A 27,789-nucleotide genomic window follows, 5' to 3' on the forward strand; every position below is an offset into this window, starting at 1 on the left:
TTCCCGTGCTGTCAGAGCCAGATGGTCGAACACAGATACGCAAACCATCTGCACATTTACACCGACGGCTCGAAACTTGGTGAGGGGTAGGCGCGGGTGTAAGTGGCTTCGCCCGTCGTCTACCCTCCGCGTGCTCACTCTTCTCTGCAGAAGCCGCCGCCACAACCGTTGCCGTTACCAACAAACCTGAAGAAACCCCGACAGTGATTTTCTACGATTACCTCTCGGTGATCAAGAAGCTGGAATCAGGGGAGTTCAAGCACCCTTACTGGGTTCCCGGGTACAGCGGAATCCGCGGTGAGGAGGATGCTGACCGCTTAGCCGCGCTCGGTCGCCGCTCTCGGTCGCCGCTCTCGCTTTCTATTTTCTAATGAGGACCCGTCATCCGCCATCATTGGGGAATTGAAGGCGAAGATCTTTAAGCAGTTCATAACACACTAGAGGAACCTTCGAGGCTACCGTCAGAAGGCCATCAATCATGATCGCTCAGCGGGTCCACCGACACATCTGAACCGGGTGCTGGGGAGGTTCTTCCGTGGCTCATCTACAAACCACAAACTGCAAGTCACCCATTGTTCAGCGGGTCCACCGACATACTCAGACTGGGTGCTAGGCAGACACTCTCGCGGTCCTGGCTGGGCGCTTTAATCCCGGAGCTCAACACCTCAACGACGAACCCAATAACCAACCGAACTCAAGGAAGATAAACCAAATTTTGTGAAATGCAATCTATCTTTCTTTTTTACTGCGAATAACCCGCTGTGGTTAAAAACCAATAATAAAAAATAATAAGGATCGCCGCACGTCAAACTCTAATCGTTGACCACGCCTTCAATCTCGACTTCCCGAGCGGGTATGTATACAGTATAATCTCGCCTGAAGAGATTGCAGTTAGTGATATCGTTGGCCTGGTTTGAATCGTCCACGGCATTTGTCCGTGCGGATCTATGATATTTCAGTCATTGCCAAGCAACGTTCCAACGGGTGCTTCCAAATTCTTAATAAACTCAAAGGATTAGTTTTGTCTTTGGGCCAGAGTTTGAAGCGATGGTGCGAGGGGGAAGGTGTGATCAGTTGGCGGGGGTATTCCTTCGTTATGCACCTTTAGCTACGCCTCTGTTAAAATCCAAAAAAAGCCATCGTGGTTCAAAATAGAGAATCAGGTTGGAGATGCTCAGAGTGATTGCATAACCTCGCCTGCTTATATGACGTCAAGAAACGTCGCAGGTGGTCAATGTGATCAAAGCGACTTGTTGTTTGCCATTTCTGATCTAGACAGGCAAATCCAAGTAATTTTGAATCCTTTTCAATAAGTTATGCATCATTTTGATATCATAGTGGTACCAGTTTATAAGGAAAATTGCAGTGTTGCCGCACTCTTTAACCCTTAACTTCGGAACCGAATTTTCGATCGACACAAAATTTAATAGAAACTTATGGGAAGTTTGTACCTTTCACTAAGTGCGTGCAAATCGGTCCAGCGCTCTCCGAGGAAATTTTTTGAAAAAACATCTTTTTTCACTGGCTTGTTCCAAAATATGGTATAATGAATGCCGTAGCGGCACTTAGCTTGATAAGCCAAACCAAATGCTTCTATTTCACTATTTCTCATCATTTTAAAATTGAACTCCTTTACTTACGGGACATCACGCAGGACTAGGGGTTTGCTCAAAATTCTGAAACAAATTGAATTATGATGAAACGCCAAAATAAACACGAAATGGGCGCAGAACTGAGATTCCGCCAAGGGCGCCAGAAGCCTACACTAGGGCGCTGTAGCACACATGCAGAATTTTTCAGATCTGGACGCACAGAGGTATGTGGTATGTGACATTCGGCTCTCCAGGGCGGGATTAGGTTGACGATTTTCAGAGTGATTGTATAACTTTTCTATATGAGAAAGGTAAACAACACCAATCCGATTTCGAGCGACACACCGTTCCAGCCTGTATAAGTGGTACACTATGCAAATTTTACAACGTGAAATATGCACAAAATTGAACCGAAATAAAGCGACTATTATGGCACACGGGACGCTATCCAGAAACAAAAAAATACACCCAAACGATCCGAAAGCTACGGTACGAATGACGATATCTACTGTCGTAAATTGAGATTAAATCGATTCTATTCGGTTGGAAGATTCTTTCAAGCGAAGATTTTTACAATTGACGAATTTCGCGCCAATTCGAACAAATGTTGGCAGCACCTTCTCAGATTTTAATGAAACTTTATGTACATGAGAACAAAAAGCCACTTGTTTTTCCTAAAATGATCTAGACTGTCTTTTGAAAAGAGTCAAACTTTTTTACCAATTCTTTTCAAATGGCTTTAGTTTAAAAATGACAAACCTTCGAAAAAATCTTGCAGAAGCAATATTCACAAAAAATAGTCAAATTTTTGAATCAAAATATTGAAAAAATTCTTCGTCGACTCCTACACTGAAAAAAAAAAAAGATTTTAAAAATTAAAGTCGATTTACAAAAAAACTCATCTTCGATTTAAATGAAATTTTGTGCCAAGATAGATAATGTTCCCTACCTGCCGTCAAAAATTCAAGTTGGGCATTTACAAGGAAAAAATGTTGTTTGATTTTCACCAAATCTTTTCTGTGGAGTATTCTCAGATACATATACATTGAAATTAAACAAAGCAAAAAAAAACGATTTTTTGAGGCCATGAGAGTAGAAGACCCCCTTAAACAGTATCAAGTGCTCTGCAAATATAAACAATCCGAAGTGGAATCGTAATAATTTACGTCTGGTGATCTTGGATTTCAACATGGCGTCAGATATAAATTTTTGGTATCTACTCGTCAATACCATTCCGAAAATACCAAGTCAGTTTAGATTGTAGACTATGAACTCTGGACTCTGCACTCTTCACGCTGGATTCTGGACACCGGGCTCTGGCCTCGATATTCTGTACTATGGACTCAGGACTCAGAACTATGGTGTCTGGATTCTTGATTCTGGACTCTGGAATCCGAACTCTAGACTCTGAAGTCTGGACTCTGAACTCTGGAATCTGCGCTCGGGACTCTGGATTCTGGACTCTTGGCTCTCCCCTCGGGACTCTGGATGCTGGGTTTTGGTCTCTGGACTATGGACACTGAACATTAGATTGTGGACTCTTCACTCTGATCGCTGGATGATGGACCCTTGGCGCTGGCCTCGAATTTCTGTACTATGCACTCTGGACTCTGAACCATGGGCTCTGGTATCTGGGGTCTTGATCCTTCCCTCTGGAATCTAAGCTCTAGACTCTGAACTTGAGGCTTTGCATTCGGGTCTCTGGATTTGGGACTGTGTGCTCTCTCCTCGGGACTCTGAACTCTGGACTCTGGTCATTGAGCACTGTGCGCCGGATCCTGGGCTCTGAGCTCGGGACACTGGGCTCAGTATTTTGGGTTTAGGACTTTGGTCTCTGGATTCTGGTCTCTGGACTCTGCGCTCTAGATTCTGGAATTTGAGCTCTGGATGCAGCATGCTGGGTTCTGAACTCTGGACTCTCGCTTTGAGATTCTGTGTTATAAACTCTGGGTTCTGGGCTCTGTGCTCTGGAGTATGAACTCTTGCCTCAGTATTTTTGGTTAAGTTCTTCGGGCTGTGGATTCTGGTCTCAGAGCTCCTGGGTTAAGGACTCTGGGCTCTAGGTCTTGATTCTGGACTTTGGACTCTGAACTGTGGACTCTGGACTCCAAACTCTCGACTATGTACTCGGGACTCTGGATTCTGGACTCCGGACTCTGGGCTCTCTCCTCGGGACTCTGGGTTCTGGTCGCTGGGCTGTGGAATCCAAACTCTGGATTATCGAATCTGAACTCTGAGCTCTGGAATTTGGACTCTAAATTCTGGTCTCACTATTGCGAGTCAGGGGCTCTGGGCTTTGGGCTGTGGGCTCTGGATTATGGGCTCAGTATTTTGATGAAGAACTCTAGATTCTGGTTTCTGGGCTCTGGACTCGTTTTGGACTCTGGGTTCGGGTATCTGAACTCCGCACGCGGCGCTCTGAATTGTGAGCTCTGGTTTCGGAACTCTGGGTTATGATCGCTGCGCTATGGACTTTGCATTCTCGACACTGAATTCTGGATTCTGGACTCTAGACTCGCCTCAATATTTTGGGTTAAGGACTCGCGACTCAGGATTCTGGTCTCTCTCCTCAGGACTCTAGACTCGGGGCTATGGTATCTGAAGTCTGAATTCTCTCCTTAGGATTCTGGGTTCTGGTCTCTGGGCTATGGTCACTGAATAAAAATACACTGAAAAAAATTCAGTTTGGCAAGGAAAAGTTTTTTTCAAATAATTTTTTTCCCTTGCAAGTGCCCAACTTAAATCTTTGACGGTAGGTAGGACATAATTACCTATCATGGGACAGGACATAATTACCTATCATGGAACAAAATTTCATCTAAATCAAAGATGGGGTTTTTTTGTTAATCGACTTTAACCCATTGCTTGTGGACAACATCGTTTTTAAACAGCTATAACTTTTGATTTCGGGAAGATCTGCTGACAAAAACAAGTAAGGCTAATAAATGTGCCTATTGCCTTTCATTTGAATATTAATAGGTACAAGAATCAGTTCTGAAGTTATTGCAATTCGTCTGATTTGATTCCGATGTAGCAGTGCTGCCAGGGACAGTTTACGTTGACGACGGAAAACGAATTTTTCATATATCTTCGTTATGTTACAATATTATTAAAAACTTATAAAACTTATCAGTTTAGACTGTCTTTGGCTTCGTTTTCCACACAAGTGGACTATTGTAAATATTCTAGGAGAATTGTTAATAAAATTGGAAGCTAAAAATTGACTAATTTTGTGAAAATCACTCCTGCAATATTTTTTGTAGGGTACAACAACATTTTTTTGTCATTTTTAGTCATAGCCATATGAAAAAAAGTTTGACCCTGTTCAAAAGACAGACTAGATCATTTTTGGAAAAAAACGAAGTATGCAAAGTGGCTTTTTGTGACAAAGTCTTTACGTACAGAAAATTTAATTAATATATGAGATGGTGCTGCCAACTCTGAATGCGATTTAGCGCGAAATTCATCAATTCTTTGAGGCATAAAATTGACACTTCAACTGCGAATATGCGGCAGAGCTAGAGCTTCTATACGTTCGGAACGTCGCTTTAACCAAACACACAAGTTGTTACTTTGTTTTTAGAGCTAGTGATCAAGTCGGTCTGTCAGCTACTGATGAGACAAATTCGAAATTCAAATCTACGACTTATAATTTTTTTTCAGCTAATTGGCAGATGTGAAAATCAACAAAAGCGTTTGTTATAAGAGCCATTTTTTTCTTCAAAAAGCTATGACAAAAATCCACAATTGAATTTGTACGATACCGCCAAGAGTTGTGAGGTGTAGCACAATTTGCGCCATTCTTCACCTATCTCTGTTAGCCCCCTTCAATGACATACCTCCGAATAGGAATATAAATAGAAATACAACTACAAGGGTTACGACTTGTAAACCTATGTCTGCGAGACCGCCTCTATTGGCAGTTATGTGTACAGTTTAGTTTCATCGACAACCCTGAACGGAGGAGCCAAAGGAATGTAGCAAGCCACCCCACAGGTGAAACGAGAAAACTATAAATTCAATTATGAATTTCCTTTTCTATACAACAATCTATGACTTTCGGTACCGGGTTCTAATCCCCCGGAGGCGAACGAAGCCAAGGCACGTAAATTGTACTTTGAAAGATGGGGAATAAATACTCCCACTAGCGCACAAATGGTGGGCCGTCGGGGCTTACCAAGAACCGAGAACAAAGTTCCACCGGAAAGGGTTCACTCGATCATGGTATAATTTTCTCTCCCCTCTAGATTGAAGACGAGGGAGGGAGGACCTGTTTCTTGGCTTCCTGGCGTCTTGAAGATTTGCTCTAACGAAGCGTAGTACTCTTACTAAACAGGCGAACGAGTGATTTATGAACCATTGCTGCTGCTGCTGGTGATGCTGTCCACAGAAATTGAGAATTTACGAAAAGTATTGATTTACAATGGTACACGGAAACGTCTTGTCAGCAGTGTGGCAGTTTGCTTCAAACACACACACATAGCGCACGATAGGATCATAAATTATTCACTACAACTAGAAGTGCGTGGATTTAAGAAGGAGAGCGACACAGACAAACGGATGTGTCACAGCTTTTATCTTATTTTGTCACCATATTGTGTTGTGTTAAATTCTCAAAGTGTCCCTCTCTCCTATGAACAGGAATGATGTGGATTCTGGTTGCAACACCTCAGCTTGTCCAACATCGATTCTTACGATTGTCGATTACATACACTACCGACAGTGTATGACAGCTGATAACGAGCATCCCACCGAGTGAAATGCTTTTCTCCCGGATTCAAACTTCATAGTACAAGTACTATAGGTACAAGCGACAACGCCTTGCTGAAAACACTGTGAATAGTTGTGTGGCGTAAAGATGGAAACCGAGTGGAGTAACTTACCTTCGACAGTGTGCTCGGATGTGGATACAGATTTACCAGGCAGCTTTCGCGCCGGAGCCGATAATCCCAGCGCGTTTCCAGGTGTGGTATCTGCAAACAGGGGAGAAAGGATAAAAAGAGAAACAAGTTTAGTTCCACTGCCAAATGTATGTAGTACGAAGAGCGTACGGTGGAGTTGTTAGGGGAGTGAAAAGCCACCTTAGTCTCGCTGGTGCTTCGCATTTGAGCTGGCATTTAGAGGAAAAGTAGGACTGCCGAGGGCTTAAACAAGTTGAAGCGGGAAATTTATTGCTCCATCCGGTGTGTACATGGTAATGGTTTTGGTATTGTTGTGGGTGAAAATTTAATAACAACTAAAGATTGAAATCGTAATTCATTGTATAAATCATTACGTAAATCGAAGATAAGAACTAAAAAATAATTGTTTCTGGCAGAATCATGTAAAAAACTTTTAAACCCAAATAACGTGGGGAACGTGCCCATTGAGCTAATTTATTCGACGTTCACTCTACTATCGCACCCATAAATTGAAATGTGACGTTAATAGCTCAGCTGACGTGATTTAATTAATCGAAATTGCTTGCTTTATTGCTTCAATTTCCAAACCACACCTGAACCTAAAAATCAGCCCTTCAAGCGATATATATGTGGTCTACCAGATTGCGATTATTCGGTTCAGTCCATCTTCATCAATGCGAAATTAAAATGATTATAGTTATTTTCACTCTCTGCCACCGTTGAATATTCATTCGAACCGGTTTCGGTCCAAGTGCCTGTCAAGTAAATCGCACTCTTCATCTTCCGACCGACCGAGTGCTTCTTGATTAAAATCTCCAACTTGTGTAGTCATGACAGAGTAGAATTCTCTCTCTCTCTCTCTCTCTCTCTCTCTCTCTCGACATATCCCAATCTCACCTGGTCCAACAAAACCGAGCTAGTGCTCGGTCGGTACATCCGGTGTGTTGTGGAGTATCAGAATTACTATTCTTCTAACCGGTTGCCACCGGCACCGGTGTGGTAGATTCCGCTTTTTTCATACTTCCTTTGAAGCAGCAGCACTGCAGCTGTTTCATTCGAGACGTGCGAAACAAAGTGGATGCAAATGTAAACAGGACCCGGCTAAGGAAATTGCATCTTTGGACACGTTTCGTATTTAACTCCCCCCTCCCGGGAGGCGTAATCTATTTCTACTGTTTATTAGAATAAATTTCAACTTTACTGGACGTTGAGTAGATTTTCGTTCTTCTTTTTATTAAAATAGGACGTTGCATATTGTCATTAGTTATTTTTCCATTGTACTTCGCCTGCAGAGGACGTTTCACAGAGAAAAACAAAGAAGAGAACAAAAAACAATAAATGAAAAATAAAAAAAACTTTTTTTAATAAAAAATTTGAAAAGTAAAAAAAAAATATGATTAGAAAATAGAAAATACATGCAAAATGAAAATAACAAATCGAAAATACAAAACAGAAAAGAGAATGGAGAATAATAAGAAAATAAAAACAAGTAGACAAGATAATTAAAAAACAAGAATCAAAAATAACAAAAAAGGAAGAACACGAAATGACAAGAACAAGAACATAAGAAAATAAAAATACAAAAAAATGTGAAATCTAGACAAAAATAAGTAAAACAAAATGGAAATAAAAACCCAAGAAAATAATAAGAAGTATGAAACAAGCAAGATGGACAAATAGAAATGAAAAACAAAAAACAAAATAAGAACAGGAAAACGAAGAGAGATGAAATAGAAGAACAGAAAAATTTGATACGGCAAAGCGAAAAAGAGAAACACAGGAATCCAGCAGTATGAAAAAACAGATAAAACAAGGAATAAGATGAAAACAGAATACTGATGTATAATGAAAGACAAAATAGATAAAAACGGATGAACAAAAAAAGAGCAGAAGCACAGAAAACAGAAAAAAAACAAATATGGGGGAATAACACATATAGATAGAAAAACAGATGATCAGAAAAATACACAGAAATAGCAACAGCAAAATAGCATAAAAATGAAACAGGAAAAAATCGGAAAACCCAAACCAGGAAAACAGACGAACAATAAAACGAAATAAAAATACGAAACCAAACATAGAACAAAGGCATAAACGTAAAAAAAGATAAACAGAAGCTCAGAAAAGAGAAACAACTGAAAAATAGAAAACAAGGAAAGAGAATAACAAGAAAAGAGAAAAAAAAACAAATACGCAAGATAATTTAAAATAAGAAAATAAAATAACAACAAAGGAAGAAAACGAAATGACTAGAAAGAACAAAAGCACAATAAAATAATACAACAAAAAATAAGACAACAAAATGAAATCTAAAAAAGTAGGAAAACATCAAGATAGAAAAATATAAATAAATAAAAACAAAGAAGAACAAAAAAATAGAAAGCGATGAAACCAGAAAAACAGAAAAATTAAAAACAGTAAAGCCAAAAAAAGAGAAAAAACAGGTAAAAACAAAATCAAAATAACTGAAAAACGAGAATTCAAGGGAAAAAAGGTAAACAGATAGAAACAGAAAAGGCTGAGGCGGAATCAGAATACTGATGTACAATGAAAGAAAAAATAGACAAAAATAGAAAAAACAGGTGAGGAGAAAAGCAAAAGATCAGAAACACAGAAAAACAAAAAAAAAGATATAAAAGAGAGAAAAAACAAGTAAAGAGAATTGCACACATATAGATAGAAGAACAAGAACAGATAAATAGGAAAAAAGATGGTCAGAAAAATACACAGCAACAGCAAAAGAGCAGAAAAGATAAAACAGGAAAACCAAAACAATAAAACAGGAAACCAGACTAACAATAAAACGAAATAGAAAATACGAAACCAAACATGAAGCAAAGGCAAAACATAAGAAGGACAAACAATAGAACAGAAAACAGAAAAATAGAAAACAAGAAACTAAAAAATACGAAAACAAATACACAATAAAACGGAAAGAAAAACGGACCAATAGAAGAGAGACAACCAAAAAACCAGACAGCAATATAGAAAACGGAAAGGAAAACGAAAAACGGACCAATAGAAGAGAGACAACCAAAAAACAAGACAGCAATATAGAAACAAGGAAAAAACAAATAACAGAAAAGGAGGAAAACAGACGAACTGCAGCAAAGCTCAAAAAACAGAAAAACATAACAAAATAGAAAAAAATGAACAGACCAACAAAGACAAAAATTAAAATAGAGAAAAATTTAAAAAAACAGAAAAAAGCTAAACATACAGCAAACAAGGCAAAAATAGAAATACAGAAAACCGTAACTAAAAAAAACTATAGAACAGAATATCTGAAAGAGTAGAAAAACGGGAAATAAGAAATAAGAATTATTGACAAAAAAATTCAGGAAACTGCGAAAACACAAAATCAGAAAACAACAAATTAAAATAGAAAAAATAGGGATGAAAACGGAAAAACAGCAGAACTGTTACAGTAAAAACAAATTAGCAAAATTGCGGCGCAGAAAAATATACGAACATAACAGTAAAAGACTGGAAAACAGAAAACCACTAAAATACAAAAAGAGAAAAATAGGAAACCGAAAAGCAGAATAAAAACAAAACGAGGAAGCAGAAACCCCCAAAGGAAAATAAAATAACCATTCAGGAAAAACAAATTGCAGAAACATAGTAAAATGAACATACATTAAAACAAAACACAATAAAAACTAAATTGACAGAAAAAAGAGGAAAACATAAAAAACAGAAGCTCAGCAAAGCAGAAGAAAAGTAAAACAAAAGTGCAGGACAATACAAAAACGGAAATGCGGAAAAACAGAAAATGTAGGAAAACTGTAAACTTGAAGAAGAGGAAGACAATAGAAAAATGGAATCGCGAATATAGCCGAAAAACAGACAAAATACAAAAATGGCAATAAACAGAAAATAAAAACAGACCAAAACCACCAAAAATAGAATAACAGGAACACCAAAAACTGAAACACAGAACATTAAAACGCAAAAAACAGAATATGAAAAAAAATCCAAGAACACATACAGTAAAATAAAGAAACAAGGAAACAAATAAACAGAAAAGGAACAACAGCTCAACAGAATAGCGATAGAAAATAAGAAAATAAGGATACAGAAAACCTACAATGCAGAGACACAGAAAGATAATGAAATTGAAAATCAGAATGCAGATAAAAAGAAAACCAGAATACCAAGAAAACCTGAAAAACAGAAAAGAAGACAACACTGAAAAGCAAAAAAAAAAATACCGGAAAGCTACAAATTATAAAAATAGAAATCAACAGAATAAATCGCAGAAATATGAAAACAGATGAACTGAACAGAAAAATTAGAAAAAACGACCAAAATAGAAAACTAAGAATCCACAAAGACAAAAAAGTCAGGACAACAATAAACTTGCAATCCAGGGAAACATAAATAAACAGGAGAAACAATAAAACAAAAAATCGAACATTGGAATTTTAACATAAAAATATTAAAAATACCTGAGCAAAAAATAGGAAATCGAAACTACAACACGGAAAATCAACAAGAAAAACAACGAAGAACAAGAAAATAAGCAAAATAAAAAACAAAGATTTAAATAACAAAACACGAACATAGAAATAAGAAAATAAGTATAATAATAAAACAAAAATTTAGAAACCAAGAAAAAAGAGAATAACAGATCAACATATATAGACAAAAAATAGGAACAGGAAAACCGAAAACAGAAATACGAACACAAAAATGAGGGGTGATACAGAGCAACTAAAAACGAAAAACCAAAAATACAGGATAATTAAAAAACAGCGGAACAGAAAAATCTGGAAAACGGAAAAACACGAAAGCAGAAAAACAAAATACCAAGAAAATATGAATACATGAGCTCGACTGAAAAATATAACAGGAAAATTGAAATGCAGTGAAGCTAAAAAAATAAAACTAGACAACCGTATGGAAAGAGAAAAATACTAAAATGGTAGTAATTCACAAATAAAAAACAGGGAAATAAGAAAAAGAGAGCAGAAAAACAGAAAATCGGGGAAGCAAAACAACAACAAGAAAAAGAGCAGGAAAATAACCAAAACGAAAATCCGAAATCGCAATATAAAATAATCAGACTAATATTAAAACTAAATATAAAATAATAAGCTGAAAACAAAAATGGAAAAAATGAAAACCCTGAAACGAAGCTAAAAAACAAATGAAGAGCAAGAAAGAAACAGAAACAAAAAAGTGGAAGAAGGAAAACAGAAAAAAACATAAAAATAAGGAAACAAAGCGAAATCCAAAGAAATTCTTAAAACAAAAAACAGACAAATAGACAAAACCGAAAGACAATCAAAACATAAATTTGGAAAAAAACAAAACGTTAAAAATAGAGAGAAGAAGATAGAATTAACGGGCAACAGAAAATTTGAAACAACAGGGAAACATAACATTATAGAGAACCGTAAACTGCCAACTGAAAATTAATTTGAAAAAAATTAAAACAATGGAACAAAAACAGAAAATTGATTGTAGAAATACATAAAAATGAAACATGGCAAACATAAAAACAAAAATTAGAATCACAGAAAACCAACGGAAACCAAAAAAGATCGTGGCGCAGAATACAAACAAAGGCCGAGAAACAGAAAAAAAACAGAATAATTGAACAACTGAAAAATAGAAAAAAGACAAGTTTATCCGTAGAATGTCAGCTCTTTGCAAAGCTGGTACGTATAAATCTGACCTGAGCCTTAACTGCTTTAAGTTGGTCAGCTGGGACTGAATAGGTTTTACTTGTCCGATTTTCACCACACAAACTCCGTTAGAACTTCATGGGAAGAAATGGCTCCAAATTTCAACTGTATTTAACCTGGCCGCTCTGATCGAAAAAGAAACGGTGCCAGATCGCATAGTAGTACTTCGATAGGGTTATCTTCCATATATACAGGATCTTGATTCTAACATTACTATTTTCGCCGAAGTGTTGCATGTTGTCTGCCAAACGAAGCTATCAGCAAACTTATTGAGTGTTATCCGAATTGCAGGACGCACGAAGTGGAAATCATTTTCAAAACAATTTCTACCCGGCGAATCGTGGGTCTGAAGAGAGTTTGTGCGAAATTAAGCAGAATTAAGTATTCACCCGCAAGATTATTCTCTTCTGTGGTTCAGTAATTCAATATTTTTCATTACATATCCCGAGGCAACGGCACTATACTGTTTGTACGGTGGATAAGCAACAAAGCGGTAGGAAGAATTGATTGCTTGTTCTATTGCTATTCTATGTAGATCATGGTACAGATTTGCGATTATAGGCAGTATAACGGAGTTTTTTTAGTTTCTGCTGTATATAATATGAGAAACTAGAGTGATATTTATTATAAATAAAAGTATAAAAACAAGGATTATTGGGGAGAAAAAAATCGATTCGACTGGCAACATACTACGGCTTCAGTAAAAGAAAGAGGAAAAAATACAGAGCTCATATCCGTATTGTGTTCCGGTCTAAATATGACCGAGTTGGATCAGAATATTATTCTTACGTTTACAATTAATAAAGGAATCAATTTACTTATTCAGAATTCAGTGGAAACTGTTGCCCTAAGCTCTTTCTGTTGGCAATAACTTTTTTTGCTTTACACCCCTCTACCTCATCAGAATAGATAATAGTAATAATGCTAATGATAACATAACTCATCCGTTCGTTGAACATCCACAAGGATGCTCGTTCCGGCATACTAAATGGTCTTTTCTGAGCAGGATGCATTGATATTCGAAATGTAATATGCAGCTTAGGCTAATCGCCTGCAGTAAGAGATTGCATGAATATGCTACCCAAAATTGGCACAGTTGACCGAACGACATATGTAACATCCGGTTTTTTGGCCATTACTCAATGCAAACGAACGAGAACGAAGGATTACTTCAATGTAACGTATTTTAGTACCGAGGTATTACTTAGATCCATTCTATTACAATAGCTTTATTAGCCGACTCTGGTTTGAAAACAGGAGCATCACATCGCCAGACGGCAGCTATATTTTACGATGGAGGGTCTCGTTTACCATCAGCAGCAGCTGACACGGAAAACCCATAATCCATAATTTCATTGAACCCATTGAACCCGACCAATGGGAAGCCATTTCTTAGAAGGATTAGGGGAAATTCTATAACTCCATCCACAAAGAAGAAGAAGCAGACGCGTTCTCCTGAAGAAAGCGAGGGGTTTCGGGGTAATAACTTCATATATTTATTAGCATGATACGAGGGTCTGCTCTGGCCCCGGAACGTATTGCGTTCCGGAGATCCATCCCCGCATAAAGCCAGCAGAATGATGTCTTGGTTTCATCTGGGTCACTGAGCATTGTTGCACGGCAGGTGAACGAACGAACGAGCGAACCGTACTACGTACTATCGGATTCCGGACTCGAACCGTCTGGGCCAAAAGATTCGCATCGATGCAATTGTGGAGGAAATTTGAATTCCGAAGCACATACCTACACACACACACACACTGGAAATGGACAAATTTCTGAGGTCGTTGTGTTTAATTAACGATAGAAACATGTGGAAACGCTTGAATCGACCGGGCTGTGGTCGATCCGGAGAACGTTGGCGTGTTTGAGTGGAATTGTTTTGAGGTTCAGGAAGGTTCGGTTGCTGCAGGCTTCCCTATCATTTAATGGATGGTTATTGTCTGGTCAGGTTTTGTGGTGTTTGCTTGCGATTCGAACAATTGAGCGCGATGCAATCAATTTACTGGACTTGAGCGGGAAATGCAAATGTAGAAAACAAAGACAAAATTGGAAAGATAGATACATGGAAACATGTAAAGAAAACAGAAAAGTAAGCAAAATAAGAAAGTAGGAAATTTAAAAAATGCTAAACAGATAAAATAAATTAAAAAAGGTAAATAAAAAAATAATGAAAATAGAAGAAAAATAAAAAAAAACATGCAAATAAAAAAAAATTAATAAATACAGGCAAAATAGAAAAATAGGAAACAAGAAATAACAAAAAAAGAGAGAGAGGAAAATATTGAACGAAAGAAAAAAAGTGACGAAAAAATTTCATAGAAAATTTTTACAAATCATACAAATTACAAATTAAAAAAAAGAATTTCATAGTTAAAAATGGATAAAAATAAAAAAAGTTTAAAAAAGAGAAATTAATAAAAATAACAATATAAAAAGCAAAATATGAAAAGTAGTAACACAGAAAACAACAAAAATATAAGATGGGAAATTTATAAATTAAGATGGAAAAATGAAAGTAAAGTAAGTCATTAGTAAAAATGATAAATAAACGAACAAAATCAAAATAAAAGAAGAGACTTAAAAGCAGGGAAATAAACAAAAACAAGAAATAAAAAAAAAGTGGAGAAGAAAAATCAGAAAAAGGAAAATACAAATTGGAAATAAATGAAAAACTAGGGTGGAAATCTGAAAAAATATAAAAGCAAAATAGATAAACAAATGAAAATAAAAAAATGGTTTTTTTCGAAATGTAGAAGAGAAAAAATTAAAGTGGAAAACAGCAGAACAGAAGGGTGCAACAACATTTAACGACATAAAAAGCAAATTGAGCAGAGAAAGTAGAAAATAAACTAATAAATTAAATAGTTTCAAAAATAGGCGCATGGAAATATAGAGTAATGGAAGAATTGAAAAAAAGAGGAAGGAGCCATAGAAAAGAATAACATCAATGAATAGGTAAACAGAATGATAAATGAAACATTAGTTAAAAGGCTAAATAAAAAATAGAAGAACTAAATAAAAATAAAAAGATTTAAAAACATTAGGAAAATAAATTTAAATAAAGCAGAAATTCAAAAAAGTGGAGGAGAAAATAAGAATAATCATAAATAGGAAAACACAAAATGGAAAAAATAAAAAACTAGAGGAATGGAAAATACAAATGCAAATTAAATAATCAAACAAATAGGAGCATTAAAAAATCAAAAAAGAAACAAAGTGAAAATTTTTCAAATTACAATTTTTAAAAGTTGCAAAATAGATAAAAAAGGAGAAAATCAAAAATTAAAATTTAAAGCAATAATAATTACAAAAAAGAATAAAGAGAAAACAGCAGAATGAAATGGTGGAACAATAGAAACATAGATAAACAGAAAAAGTGAAAAATAGGAGAAAAAGAAGGAAAACTTTAACGATAGAAAAAAAACAAATTGGACAGAGAAACATGGACAAGTAAATAAATTCCTTCAGAACTATAGCGCAATAGAATAATACAACAAAAAAAGAAAATAATTTAAAAAAAACAAATAGAAAAAAAAAACAAATAAAAAAATCAAAATAGAAAAACGGCACAAAATAGAAAAATTCAAAATGAAAACAAAGTACAAATAAAAACTAGAAAGATAAAGATACAAAAATAAAGAATAATAATAAATAGGGATAAAAGAAAATTAGAAAAATAGAGCGATTAAAAAAATAAAACGGCTGCATTATTATATACAGAAATGGAAGAATTGAACAGAATTCTAGACATAGAATCACACACATCAATACCTAGAAAAACAGAAAGATGCGAAAATATAGAAACAGAAATATAGAAAAATACATAAAAATAAAAAGAGAAATATGGAAATCTAAAATAAGTAAAATAAATAAAGAATCGAAAAATCCAAAATCCAAAATGGGTGAAATTGAAAAAGTGAGGGCAAGAAAAATAAAGAAATAAAAAGAAAGAAAAAACTATGTAAAACATTAAAAAATACAAAAATAGATCAATAGAAAAATTTAAAGCGATAGGATTGAGAAGTAAATATAAAAAAAAACAGAATATAAAATTGATGGGTCAAAAAATTGAAAAATAAAGAAATTGAAACACAGTAAAGTATAGAATGAATAAATCATAAGTGAAAAAATTAAAAAAAGGAATAGATTGAGTAATATAAAAAAAGAAAAAAAACGAAGAAAAATTTGCGCAAATAAAAATAGAATAGAAGAAAAATAGAGAAACAAGATATAGAAAAACAGATAAATAGAAAAAAACCATCGGAAATAAAGCATATATAAATTAATTAAAAGAAAACTTGAAAAATAAAAAATATTCGGTTGAACACATGGGATAATACGAGAATAGAGGAGTTGAGAAATGGGACAGATAAAAATAAAAAGCAGTAAAAGATGAAAAATAGAGTGAATGGGAAACCAGAAATATAGAAAGAATGAAAAATTGAGAAAGGCCAAAATAGACAAAATTGAGAAAATAGAAAAACTAGAAAATAAAAAAGGACAAATTAAAAATAAACAAAAAATCGTATGGACCATTGAAAAAAGCAAAGTCAAATGAAGAAAGAAGATAATTAGGAAACAATAGAAAACAGATAAAATTGGATGCAAAATAAAAAAATAATAACTCAAAGATAATAAAATATAGGGAAAAGTGAAGAAAGAAGAAAAAAAATGGAAGTAAAAAATATAAAATAGAGAAAAAACAAAGAAAAATTTTATAAAAGAAAATAAATAGAACTAAATTATATGGCGTATAGAAAAAAGTTTAACAGAAAAAACAATCGAATCATACAAAATAATTAAATGGATCTGAAGAATAAAAAAAATATGGAGTGGGACAGCATATGGGAAAATACGAGTATAGAGGAATAGATAAATGAGAAAGAGAGAAATAGATGGCAGAAAATAATGAAACCAGAAAAATGGAAAAAATAATAAATAGAAAAAGGCCAAAATTTGGCAAAATCGAAAAACAAAACCTAGAAAATGGAAAAAAAGGAAGCTTCAAAAGTATTACAGAACATTGAAAAAAGCATAGTAATGAAAGAAAGGAAAAACGAAAAAACAGAAAAAATATTAATAAAAAAATAGAGAAATAGGAATACAGAGAAAATGAAATATAGGGAAAATTCAAAGAAAGAAGAAAAGGAAAAATAGGTAGAGTAATATGAAAAGTAGTAGGAAAAAAAACAAAAAAAAATTCTTGAAGAAAAATGAAGATATAAGGCATATAAAAAATAGTTAAACAGAAAAAAACGATCGGAAAAATAAGCATACAACCTTATTAAATGAGCCTGAAAAATAAAACATGTACACAAGAATAAAGGAATAAAATAAATGGGAAAGAGAAAAATAGAAGGCAGCAAAGAATTAAAAATAGAGAAGTAGTGTGGAAATAATTAAAAATTAAAAAAGCCAAAATAGAAACATTTGGACAAATAGAAAAAAGGAATTAGATAATGGAAAAAGGAAAAAAATAGGATAAAACATTAAAAAAGGAAATTTAAATAAAGAGAGAAGGGGAAACAAAAAGAAAAAAAGATAAATATAAAAATAGATATATAAGAACACGGAAAAAAGAAAAATAATGGAGGAGTATACAAAAAAGTACAATAGCGAAATACAATAAAAAAATCATTGAAAGATTTTAAAATAGAGAAATTGGAACATAGAAATATATATATATTCCGTTTTATATATTAGTTATAAATAAAGAATTGAAAACTAATCACTACAAAAAATAGATACAAAAAGAGAAATATGCATATAGAAATATAAAAAAATTAAATACAGCATAGAAAAATAATAGAATAAAGAATAGAAAAATAAAAATCAAATGAAAAAATTTAACAAAATAAAGGTTAGCTAGATAAAATAAAAACCTGACTCATTCCACCCAGCAGTAAGATGAGCAATTTTACATCACTATCTCAGTTATCTTCATAGAATGTTCATACCGTATTACAAAATTGAAAATTTTCTATCGTAAAATGATAGCTGTTGACTGATTTGAGGTATTGTAGGGATCGGACGACCACAATCGCACTGGACTGATTTGTGCATGAGTTTTTTAGGTACAGTAGCGTCTGGATGTGGACAATTTTCACTGAGATTTTGGAACAATTCATAAATTATGTTACAAGGAGAGGGGGTTTGTTGACAAATTGCTGCATTTTGTGAAGGTTAGAACGAAACATAACATGTCTTAACTGAAATAAAAAATAGTTTGTGCTGTACTTGGGAAGGGGAAGATTTTGAGAAAGATTTGTCAAATCTTAACATGGGGGTTTATTTAGGGCAATTTTCAGGCGGGTTCTTTACGGTTTTCTCAGTCCGCATTTTTGGCAACAGCTTGTTTTGGAAATCGCCCGTTATGTCAATTTTAAAACAAATAATTTACCCAAGGAAACGATCTTTAAAAACCTTTGTTGATATGGTCGGCGCTAAGTCAAACCGGACTAAGTGACAAAGTATTGATTTCGGGAAAAACGAGTTTAAAGTTTGAATCGCAGAATCCTTTACGTTATAATTAGAAATTTTTTTTGGCCATAATTCTTGTTTATTGTAACATATTTCAAATCTGGAAAAAGTCGAATATGGCTGAAGAAATTCTTTTTCCAGTGCTATCAATATCTCATTTTTTTATGTTTTGCGACTTAGTCCGGTCTGACTTAACACCGACCATATGGTTGATTTGTTTGCTCTGTGTTTATTTGACAAACTAACGACTGGGGTGTAGAATATGCGGGAAATGCGCATGGTTTTGCCTGAGTGGATCGATTACTTCTTATTAAAACATGTTTTATGCTCGTAATATTTGTTATTCACTATAAATAAAAAAAGCATTACATTCATATATTAGCATTTATTTTCAGTGGTATTTAATTTTGAGTAGTTTGTGTACTATATTAAAAACTTTATTGTTTCGAGCACGAGGATTTTGAACTGAGAAACACGAGATTAAAAACCGAAATAAATAAATTACGTCAAGAAATATTGCCCAACCTCACTTTCAGTTCAAAAACGAAATTTCAACAACCGGAAAATATGCACTCGAAAAACATTGACCACTCTCTAGGTCCCAAAGCGAACAGAGGAAAACGACGACGACGGTCCCTATACTTTGACTGCACCGGAACCATAACCATTCCGACCACTGCAGTTTAACAATCAGTTGGGGTGGGCCCTTTATCAAGTGCTGCTTCGGTGATAAGGACCCTCACAAAACGTCGCTCGCTCGGTCGGTTGGTAAAGAGCTGTTTCACTCTTGGCAGTAAATTCATACTGCTGAACGTTGGTTTCCTTCTAGAGACGACTTTATTAACGTTTCAATCCAAGCGCCCGCGTGCACCATCATCGGAACAAACTAAATATCTACCAACGGAAGCCCCGAACGTACGGGAGCGGGGAGCGGCGGTCGGGCGGTTATAGGCCACCGTAAATCAAATGTGCGAACCTGATACGGTTTGGCGTCTTCAGTAGGTACATATAGGTAGTGGGATCTGATACGAGGCCACCACCCAGGAGAAGCAGCATGTTTTGCGCGCTACGATGACAATCGTGACTCGGCCCAGAACTGTGTCGAACTTCATTAGACTCATTAATGAGTCCATAAATCAAAGCGGGTTGTCGACTGTCGCAGGAAAACAATAACAGAGCGCTGTACCGTGCGCGCTACTGGTGGTGGGAGTCCTTTTGCGGTTTGCTACATAATGTGACCATGGGAAGAAACGACTCCGGGACGAGATAAATCGTTCGATTTTTCGGTTGGATGTACTATTGTCCCTCGAGATAGATTCGCTATAAGGAACCACCCGAAGCTTTGCGGTATAATTAATGACAGTGCTCTCAATATTAATTAGGCCTAACGTGAGCGCGACACTGGGCGGGCTGTGGAGCCTGGAAAGAAACCAATAATTAATCCCTGATGATTGGAACGAAAATCTATCAATTATTGAGCCACTCAGCTCGATGGAATAAATTTCGGATCACCGAAAGAACCTTTACCCAATTAGGTCAATCCGGATTCGAATCAATTGTGAATAAAAACTGTTACAAACATGATAGGAACATGATGGTATTATTTACTCGTGAAACGACACAGCACCTGACTGAATCGCACAGGGCGTTCAAATCTCCGGCTAAATGCGAAAAATTGCCTGGCTTGCGAGAGCTCAAAAAATACTTTCCATCAACAGCACGAAAAAAAATCTGACTGTGAAAGTGCTTTCCACTAGTCAAAATGGTCTCACCGATTCACGAATCGGATAGTGAAGTTTGAACAGTCGAACCAAAAAAAATACGGTGTGTATGGTTCTGTGCTGTGTACAGCTCGGCATGGAAACATCGAAAAAATTCGTTTCCATGACTCTGTTCCGTGGAATGGATGGTAGGATTTTTTTGCTGTTGCGAGCAGCTAGCATCAGTATGCAGAAAACCACCGCCTGCTTGGTTCCCGGTTTTAACCCGATAATCTCATTGTGTTCGACTTTTCCGGGTGGATTGACAGTTCCGTTGATGCATTTTTAAAGGGCAACCTGAAACTTGAAGTGTATATAATAATGCGGTGTTCGGCTTATCCGATCTGCATCGGGTAGAATTGTTTTGTTAGATTTCGTGGTAAGTTAAAGCTTTCGAGGTCCTTACAGAAATGGTGAGCTACCTCGAGGATTAGTTACTGGGAAAATTCCGCATGTATACTGCTTCGTTCGTAGAATTTTCACCGCTCGGAAAATGAATTTTTTTCAACAAATAAATATTGAATTGTGTTCTGCCCGTTATTGGTTTTCATGTGAGCTTTTTGCTACCTACCTGGAAAAGCCCAACAAATCGTTTTGCATTGCGGAACGAAACAAATGTTTCCATGAAATCTATTAGGTTTCTAATTTTCAATAAATCTGTATATAGAGGAAGCATTCCGAGTTGATGTTTCCCAATTTGTATATGCTAGTGAATTCTGTAGCTATGGAGAAATTCTTCGCTTGTATTCGTTTCTACCACGGTGGATCAGCATTAAGGACTATCTATATACACCATTTTTCGCAGTATTTGGCATCGCGCAAGGAAGCCACCTCGCCCCAGCAATTTTCCCCTTCTATTTTACCGATGTTAATATCAAATTATAATGAGGGTGAGGTTTTCAATCGATGCACCGAGGAGTAACTAGAACAAATTCCTTAAAGCTCCTTTTTTATTTTTTAGTTATATTTTTTACGTATTTAAAAGACCAACACTGCATTTTGTGGAAACATAAAAAAATGTCAAAATTTGTTAAAGGATTTTTGAAACGGTACAAGAATATGATATTTTAATGCATTTATTTCAAAAGGACAACCATTTGTCCAACCTCAGCTCAAGCTGAAAATTTTCATTACTCCACACTGGTATTTTTCATTCTTTTTGGTTTTCAATTTCTCTATTATGTTTGGCTTCTTTTCTTATTTCTTACATTTTTTCATTACAGAACCACTTCACATACGAAGCATCGTAGGTTAGAAGTCGTTTAATGTGTTCACAAGTAGTGTTTTCAATTTTGGCCCAGTGCACTATTCAAGTGCCGTGGTTCTGCAGAGACAAAGTCTAAACGCAAACATCTGGACTAATTATTTTTCTTTCATTGTTCTGCTGTTCATTAATATTTATTTTACTATGGTTGTATTTTTCTCTTTAGCTATTTTTCATTATCCCATTTCTTTTATTTTTTTCTGTTTTTTGTTTCTTTTTTATTTTTATTTATTTTTTATTTTTTTCTGTTTTGCTATATACCATATTTTCAATTCTTCAATATTTTAAATCCAAAAATAGTTTAGTTTTCCTGGGTTTGACAATTTTTATTTTTTTTGTTTTACAATTTTTCTACTTTTTATTTGTATATGTTGCTATTTTTCTATTATACTCCTATTCTACTACTGCCATTCTCGTTTTTTTTACATTTCTATTGTTTTGTTATTATTTTACACATATTTTTGTACTTTTTTATTTTTTTGCTTGATTTCTTTTTATTAGTCCATTTGTTTTCCCATTGTTCTCTTGCTCGAATATTTTAATTTTGATACATCACTATTGTTTTATTTTCTTCCATTTTCATATTCCATTTCCTTCTCCGTTTTTATTTTATTCTTTCAATCTTATTTTGCTCCATATTACTACATACAGGGAAAAGTCGCTTGGTGTATTTTAGGCTGAGAAAATAATGACATTTGTTCTTCTTTAAAATGTTCTTCTTTAGCCCCTACTCAAAGCCTCATAACCCTTTCTTATTATTTAGTATAAATTTTCCTTAAGAGGGTCTTCCAGTGCGGCATTTAAAAAAATAATATTTCTGCATACTGTGCATCTTTAAGTTAAGACAAATATGCTCAAGAATAGATTTATTCGAATAAAACTTAGTTCTTCTGTTAGAGCCTATCAAACGGATTTTAATATGATGTTGACAAAATTGGGGGCTGATCAAAACAGGCTTTTACTATAATTCATGATTTTCCATTCATTTGATTTATTTTCTATCGTTTTTTTGCTATCTTTCTATACTACTTCACTATTTTTTATTCATTCCGCTTTTAGGTTTCCCTGTATTATGTTTTTCTCTCTTTGAATGTTTTCTGTCGTTAGCATTTTTGATTGTTCTATTTTTAATTCTTTATTCTTTTAATTTTTTATTTACTAGTATTTTATTTTATTTTTATTTCCCTATTTGTGCAGTTTTTTTGGATTTTTTTCCATTGTTTTAATTTTTATTTGATTCTGTTTCGTTTATTTATAATGTTCACACTTTTCGTTTTTATTTACACTTTCTTTGTATCCAATTTTCTACTTATTTTTTTCGTTTTGTTTCTTTTTGTTTCTTTTTATGTCTTGCTTTTTTAACCCTGGGCTCATTCGTCTCTTTTTTCGAGTTAGAAAAATCTTTAACCCTATGAGTGGGCTTGAGAGGCAATCGATTTACCAACCACGCTGTACTCGCTCCTGAGGTATGCTAGTCTTCTGAATCTTTATTTCACTGTATGTTTATCTTTTTTAAATCCATTTTTGTCATGTTTTTCTTTTCACTTGAGTTTTCTCTAGTGTTTTTCTTCCTATTAATCCATATTACTGTTTTACAATTTTTTGTTCAGCCATTGTTTTATTTCCTTCCTTTGCTATGCTTTTGTTGGTTTTTCTCAAATTTTTCGTTTTCAAAATTTTTTTATCCATCAACTCGTGAACCGAGGACCAACGTGGAAGACGTGACCACAGATTTTTTTCACCTCAGAAAAATCTCAACGACCTCGGCTGGAATTGGACCTAGGCCGACTAGAGTGAGTGGCGATCACGCTTACCACTCAATCACCGGCGCCGTCGTATTCTATTTTCTCCATTTTCCTATAATTCTTTTTCTGTCCTTCTTTGTCTTCAGTTTTTCTATTTCGAACGTTTCCCTTATCTAGACTTTTTTTGAGTTCTGTATCCTATTTCTCCATTTATCATTTATTGGTTTTGTTTTCTTCTACAATTTTTTTTATTTTAGCCTTTTTCTGTATTCTGTTTTAAATTTTTTTTTGATTTATTTTATATATCCTATTTTTTAATAGTTTTTGTATATTATCCTTTCTTCAATTTTGGTATTTATCTATTTTGCAACGTTTTCTATTTATCTAATTAGTTTCCTATTTCTTCTATTTTGTTCATTTATTTTTCATCTTTGATTTATTTCTTTTTCTATAATGTTCTCTGTTTAATATTTTAAATATTTTACTTCTAATCCCATTTTCTTGTTCTTTTTTCGATTTTTATAGATTTTGTTCTAGTTTTTCCCGTTTTCTGTTCCGAATTTTTGTTGCTGTATTTCTTCATTTTAATTTTTGTATTCCTGCTTCTTATTTTATTAATTTTGATTCATTTTTTTCCTTTTGTTGTTTGATTTTCTTTCATATTTTCGTTTGTTTGGTGCGGAAAACAAATGTTTTCATCTATTTTGTTCTATTTCTCTATTTTTGTTTCAATACTTTTTAATTCTCCATATTTTACGCTTCATTTTATGTCTTTCAAATGTTCTGCTTCTATTTATATTTTTTTCATTAATGTAATCCTTTTCCTATATTCCTACTTATCTATTCTCTTATTTTTTATATTTTTTATTTATTTTGTATTGATTTCTATTTGTATCTTTTTCTATATTTCATTTTTGATTTAATGTTGTTCTTCTGTTTTTCTTTTTATTAATTTTTGTTGTCCTCATAATTAATTTTAAATAATTTTATCTAATTTCCTACATAGTTTTTTAAATTTTCTATTGATTTTTTGTTGTTTCTTTTTATATTTCAATATTCCATTTTTTTAACTTTTTCTATTTGTTTATCACTTTTTCCTTGTTTGCTATTTTTTATTTCGATTATAGAACTTTTAACCTCAGGGTCATTTTTTGGGTAGAAAACTCACTAATCATATATGGGGGATTGTGACTCGAACCCAAGTGAGCTTCGCACAAGATCATTAATTTATCAATTACGCTATGCTCGCCCCCGTAGGTTTCCTATTCTTCTCAATCTTAACTTAATTCTACATTTATTTGTCTCTTCGTAATTTTCATGCATTTTCTTCGTTTTATTTTTGTTATTGCTTTCATATTTGTGTCTCTATTTCACTACTTATCTTATCTGTTCCGCTTTTTATGATTTCTATTTGTTTCCTTTTTCTACATTCCCTTTTGTTGCCTTTTTTCCAACTTTTCCTCTCGAATTTTGATATTTTTATTCTATTTTTCCATTTTATTGATATTGTTTTTTCTCTTCTTTTTCTGTTGTTCTATTACAAAAGTTTCCGTTATATTATTTTAATTTAGCTTTTCGAGATTTATTTTCTTTTTCTTTTCCGTTCTTTTTTTATCTGATTTTTTACAATTTTTAATTTTTCCTTTATCTGCTTTCTAATTATTCTTTTTTCTGTTCTTCTTTTTTATTTTAAATTTTTCAATCGTTAAATTTTGTTTTTCTTTTGAGATTTATTTCCCATTTCACTTTTTTCAATTTTCCTGTTTATCTAATTTCTCACACCTATTTTATATTTTTTCGTTTTTTAGTTATTCTTGAAATTTTCGATTGATATATTTCATATCTTATTAATCTTGCTATTTTCCTTTTCGCTTAGGTTTGCTATTTTTGATTATTTTCCGTCTATTGCTATTTCCATTTTTATGTCCCTTTTTTATTTTTCTACTAAACACTAGAATTAGCTTTGCATTTATTTTATCATTTTCTGTCGTTATGTTTTTCAATGTTTCATTTCTCTGTATGTTTTTCTCTATTTTGTTCTAGTTTTCTGTTCTTCCATTTCCTTTTCTGAGTTGGTCGGACTAAGTGACAAAAATTGATCGCGAGAAAAACGAGTTTAAAATTTGAATCGCAGCATCCTTTACATTATGATTGGAATTTGTTTTACCTTAATTCTTGTTTGTTATATATTTCAAATCTGGCAGCTGACGGTATTCTTTATCCAGTGCTATCATTAGCTCATTTTTTATGTTTTGCTACTTAGTCCGGTCTGACTTTAGGTATACTTTAATTTTTCTGTTTGATTCTATTTTTATTCAGTTTTTTTTTCTATATTTGATATTTTTTCTAAATTTTTCCATATGGTTAAATTTTTATCTGATTTTCAATTTTTCTATTCTGTGTTTTCTCTATCTAGCTAATCTTCTTTCTTTTTTTATGCTCCATATTATTTGGCTTTATCTGCTTTAATTGTTCTGTTTCTATTCATCTTTTTTTGCAGCATTTTTTTAATTTTTTTTTTGGCTTCTCAATCTTATAATAAAGATATAAGAAAATAAGATAAAAAAGTAGAAAAACATAATTAGAAAATTAGAAAAAGTTGAAGAATAAGAAATAGAAAAGGGTATTTTCTTATTCTTCAACTTTTTCTAATGTTTTTAAACGTCTGAACGGCAGTCAGCTGAAGATTTGTATGTATAATAATTAACGCCTTTATTTTTCCACTTTTACCAAAATAATCTTTGCATTTATTTAATTTTTTTTCTATTTCTAGAAGTCGTTTAGTGTGTTCACAAGTAGTGTTTCCAATTTTGGACTTAGGGTCAGCCCGGTGCATTGGTCAAGTGTCGTGGTTCTCGGAAGAGATGAAGTCGAAACGCCAGCACCTGGACAAATTATTTTATCTCTTTCTATGTTTCGTTTTTGGATAATTCACATTTGTTTTTTTACTTTTCTGATTTTCAATAAAGTTTTCAAATGCTCTGTTTTTTCCATTTCCTATAGTTCTTTTATTTTAGCCATTTTCTTCTTTTCTTTTTAAATATGCTTCTTTTATCTATTCTTCAATTTTTCTCTTTCCTATTTTTTCATTTTTTATTTTTTCTATTTTTCTATTTATTCTAATTTTTGGGTTTATTTTTTTCTTTCTATTTCTTTATTTGGCTATTTTACCTGCAACAATTTTTGTATTTTTATTACATAAACTAATAAAAAAGACTATTATGGCTTTATGTTTCTTTTACAATTGTTCTGTGGGTATTGTACTGCTTTAATTTTTTTTTCAATTCAAATCACTTTTCTGGAAAAAAAAACCGTTTTAATTTTTTCCCTTTAACTATTGGCGTACCATTTTTATGTCTTTATTTTTCTATTTTCCTATTTTGATTTTTTATTCTTTTTTGTCAATTTATGTATTTTTCTATATTTCTATTGCTTTTTATTTTCCTATTTCTGTTTTTCATTTGTTTAATTTTATTTGATTTATTTCATTTTCCACTTTTCTATTTCACGACTTTAAAACATCTAGTAATATTTTGCTCATTTGGCACACTTCTTTCTTACCAGGTCCATGCCGGCACACAGTTGCTTGGTCAAACAGTTGCATACATAAACTTGACCTGAGCGCTATTATTATTACAGTTGAAACCTGTAAAATCCAACTAGCAACACACTATTGTCTATTTCTCTTGTTTTATTTTATTTTTTTTATTTCTCTTGTCAAACTATCTCTCTTGTTTAGTGCTAATCCATGATGTCGGAAGTAGTGCTCTTTATAGCGCATCATTGTTCAAATAAGGCGCACTACTTCCGACGGGATTCCATTGTTTAGAACCAGAGGAAATACGATTGTCGCTGGTTGGATTTACCAGTTTTCAACTGCAGCCAGAATATCACAAGCTCACAGAGTTGGGGCTCATAATTTTAAAGGTTAAAAGATGCAGAAATTGGCTCCGTCAAGCTAATACAAACGTGAGACTCGTGATAAAAAAACCGATTTCAATAAAAACAATCATGAAAAAAGACCATACATTTTAAGGTTCTCAACTTGAAACTGGAAATGCCACAGATTGGCTGCTAGTAAAAATCCAATTTTCAGATTTGGCTTTCGCTGTGTGAAAATTCGAAGATTAAGCTAAAAACAAAACGAAACAACCCTTCTCCCATTGATTCTCACACCTCCCAACATCAATCTAAACTACCAAAAAGTTACAACCACAAAATGGCTATGGCCTCCACCCCTGAATCCCCAAGCCCCATTACCAAATATAACTGGCGAAAATGCAAAACGAAAATGAAATTTTCATTTTTATATCCTCTACCGTGCAGCAGCTCGTTCCGTTTGAGATTACGA

At 33.7% G+C, this 27,789-nt stretch overlaps 1 protein-coding gene across 3 annotated transcripts in view; it reads right to left on the reverse strand.

The window, feature by feature from the left end:
* The window catches only part of LOC131685733 (glutamate receptor ionotropic, kainate 2), a 245,096-nt gene that overhangs the window by 95,489 nt on the left and 121,818 nt on the right, over nucleotides 1-27,789 (reverse strand). For all 3 annotated transcript variants that reach the window (XM_058969655.1, XM_058969664.1, XM_058969647.1), the window contains exon 4: nucleotides 6,476-6,565. In XM_058969655.1, coding sequence (XP_058825638.1) covers nucleotides 6,476-6,565 — 90 coding nt within the window. The remainder of the gene's footprint in view (nucleotides 1-6,475; nucleotides 6,566-27,789) is intronic.

Source organism: Topomyia yanbarensis, chromosome 1, assembly GCF_030247195.1.
Source record: "Topomyia yanbarensis strain Yona2022 chromosome 1, ASM3024719v1, whole genome shotgun sequence".
In the NCBI taxonomy this organism is placed as follows: domain Eukaryota; kingdom Metazoa; phylum Arthropoda; class Insecta; order Diptera; family Culicidae; genus Topomyia; species Topomyia yanbarensis.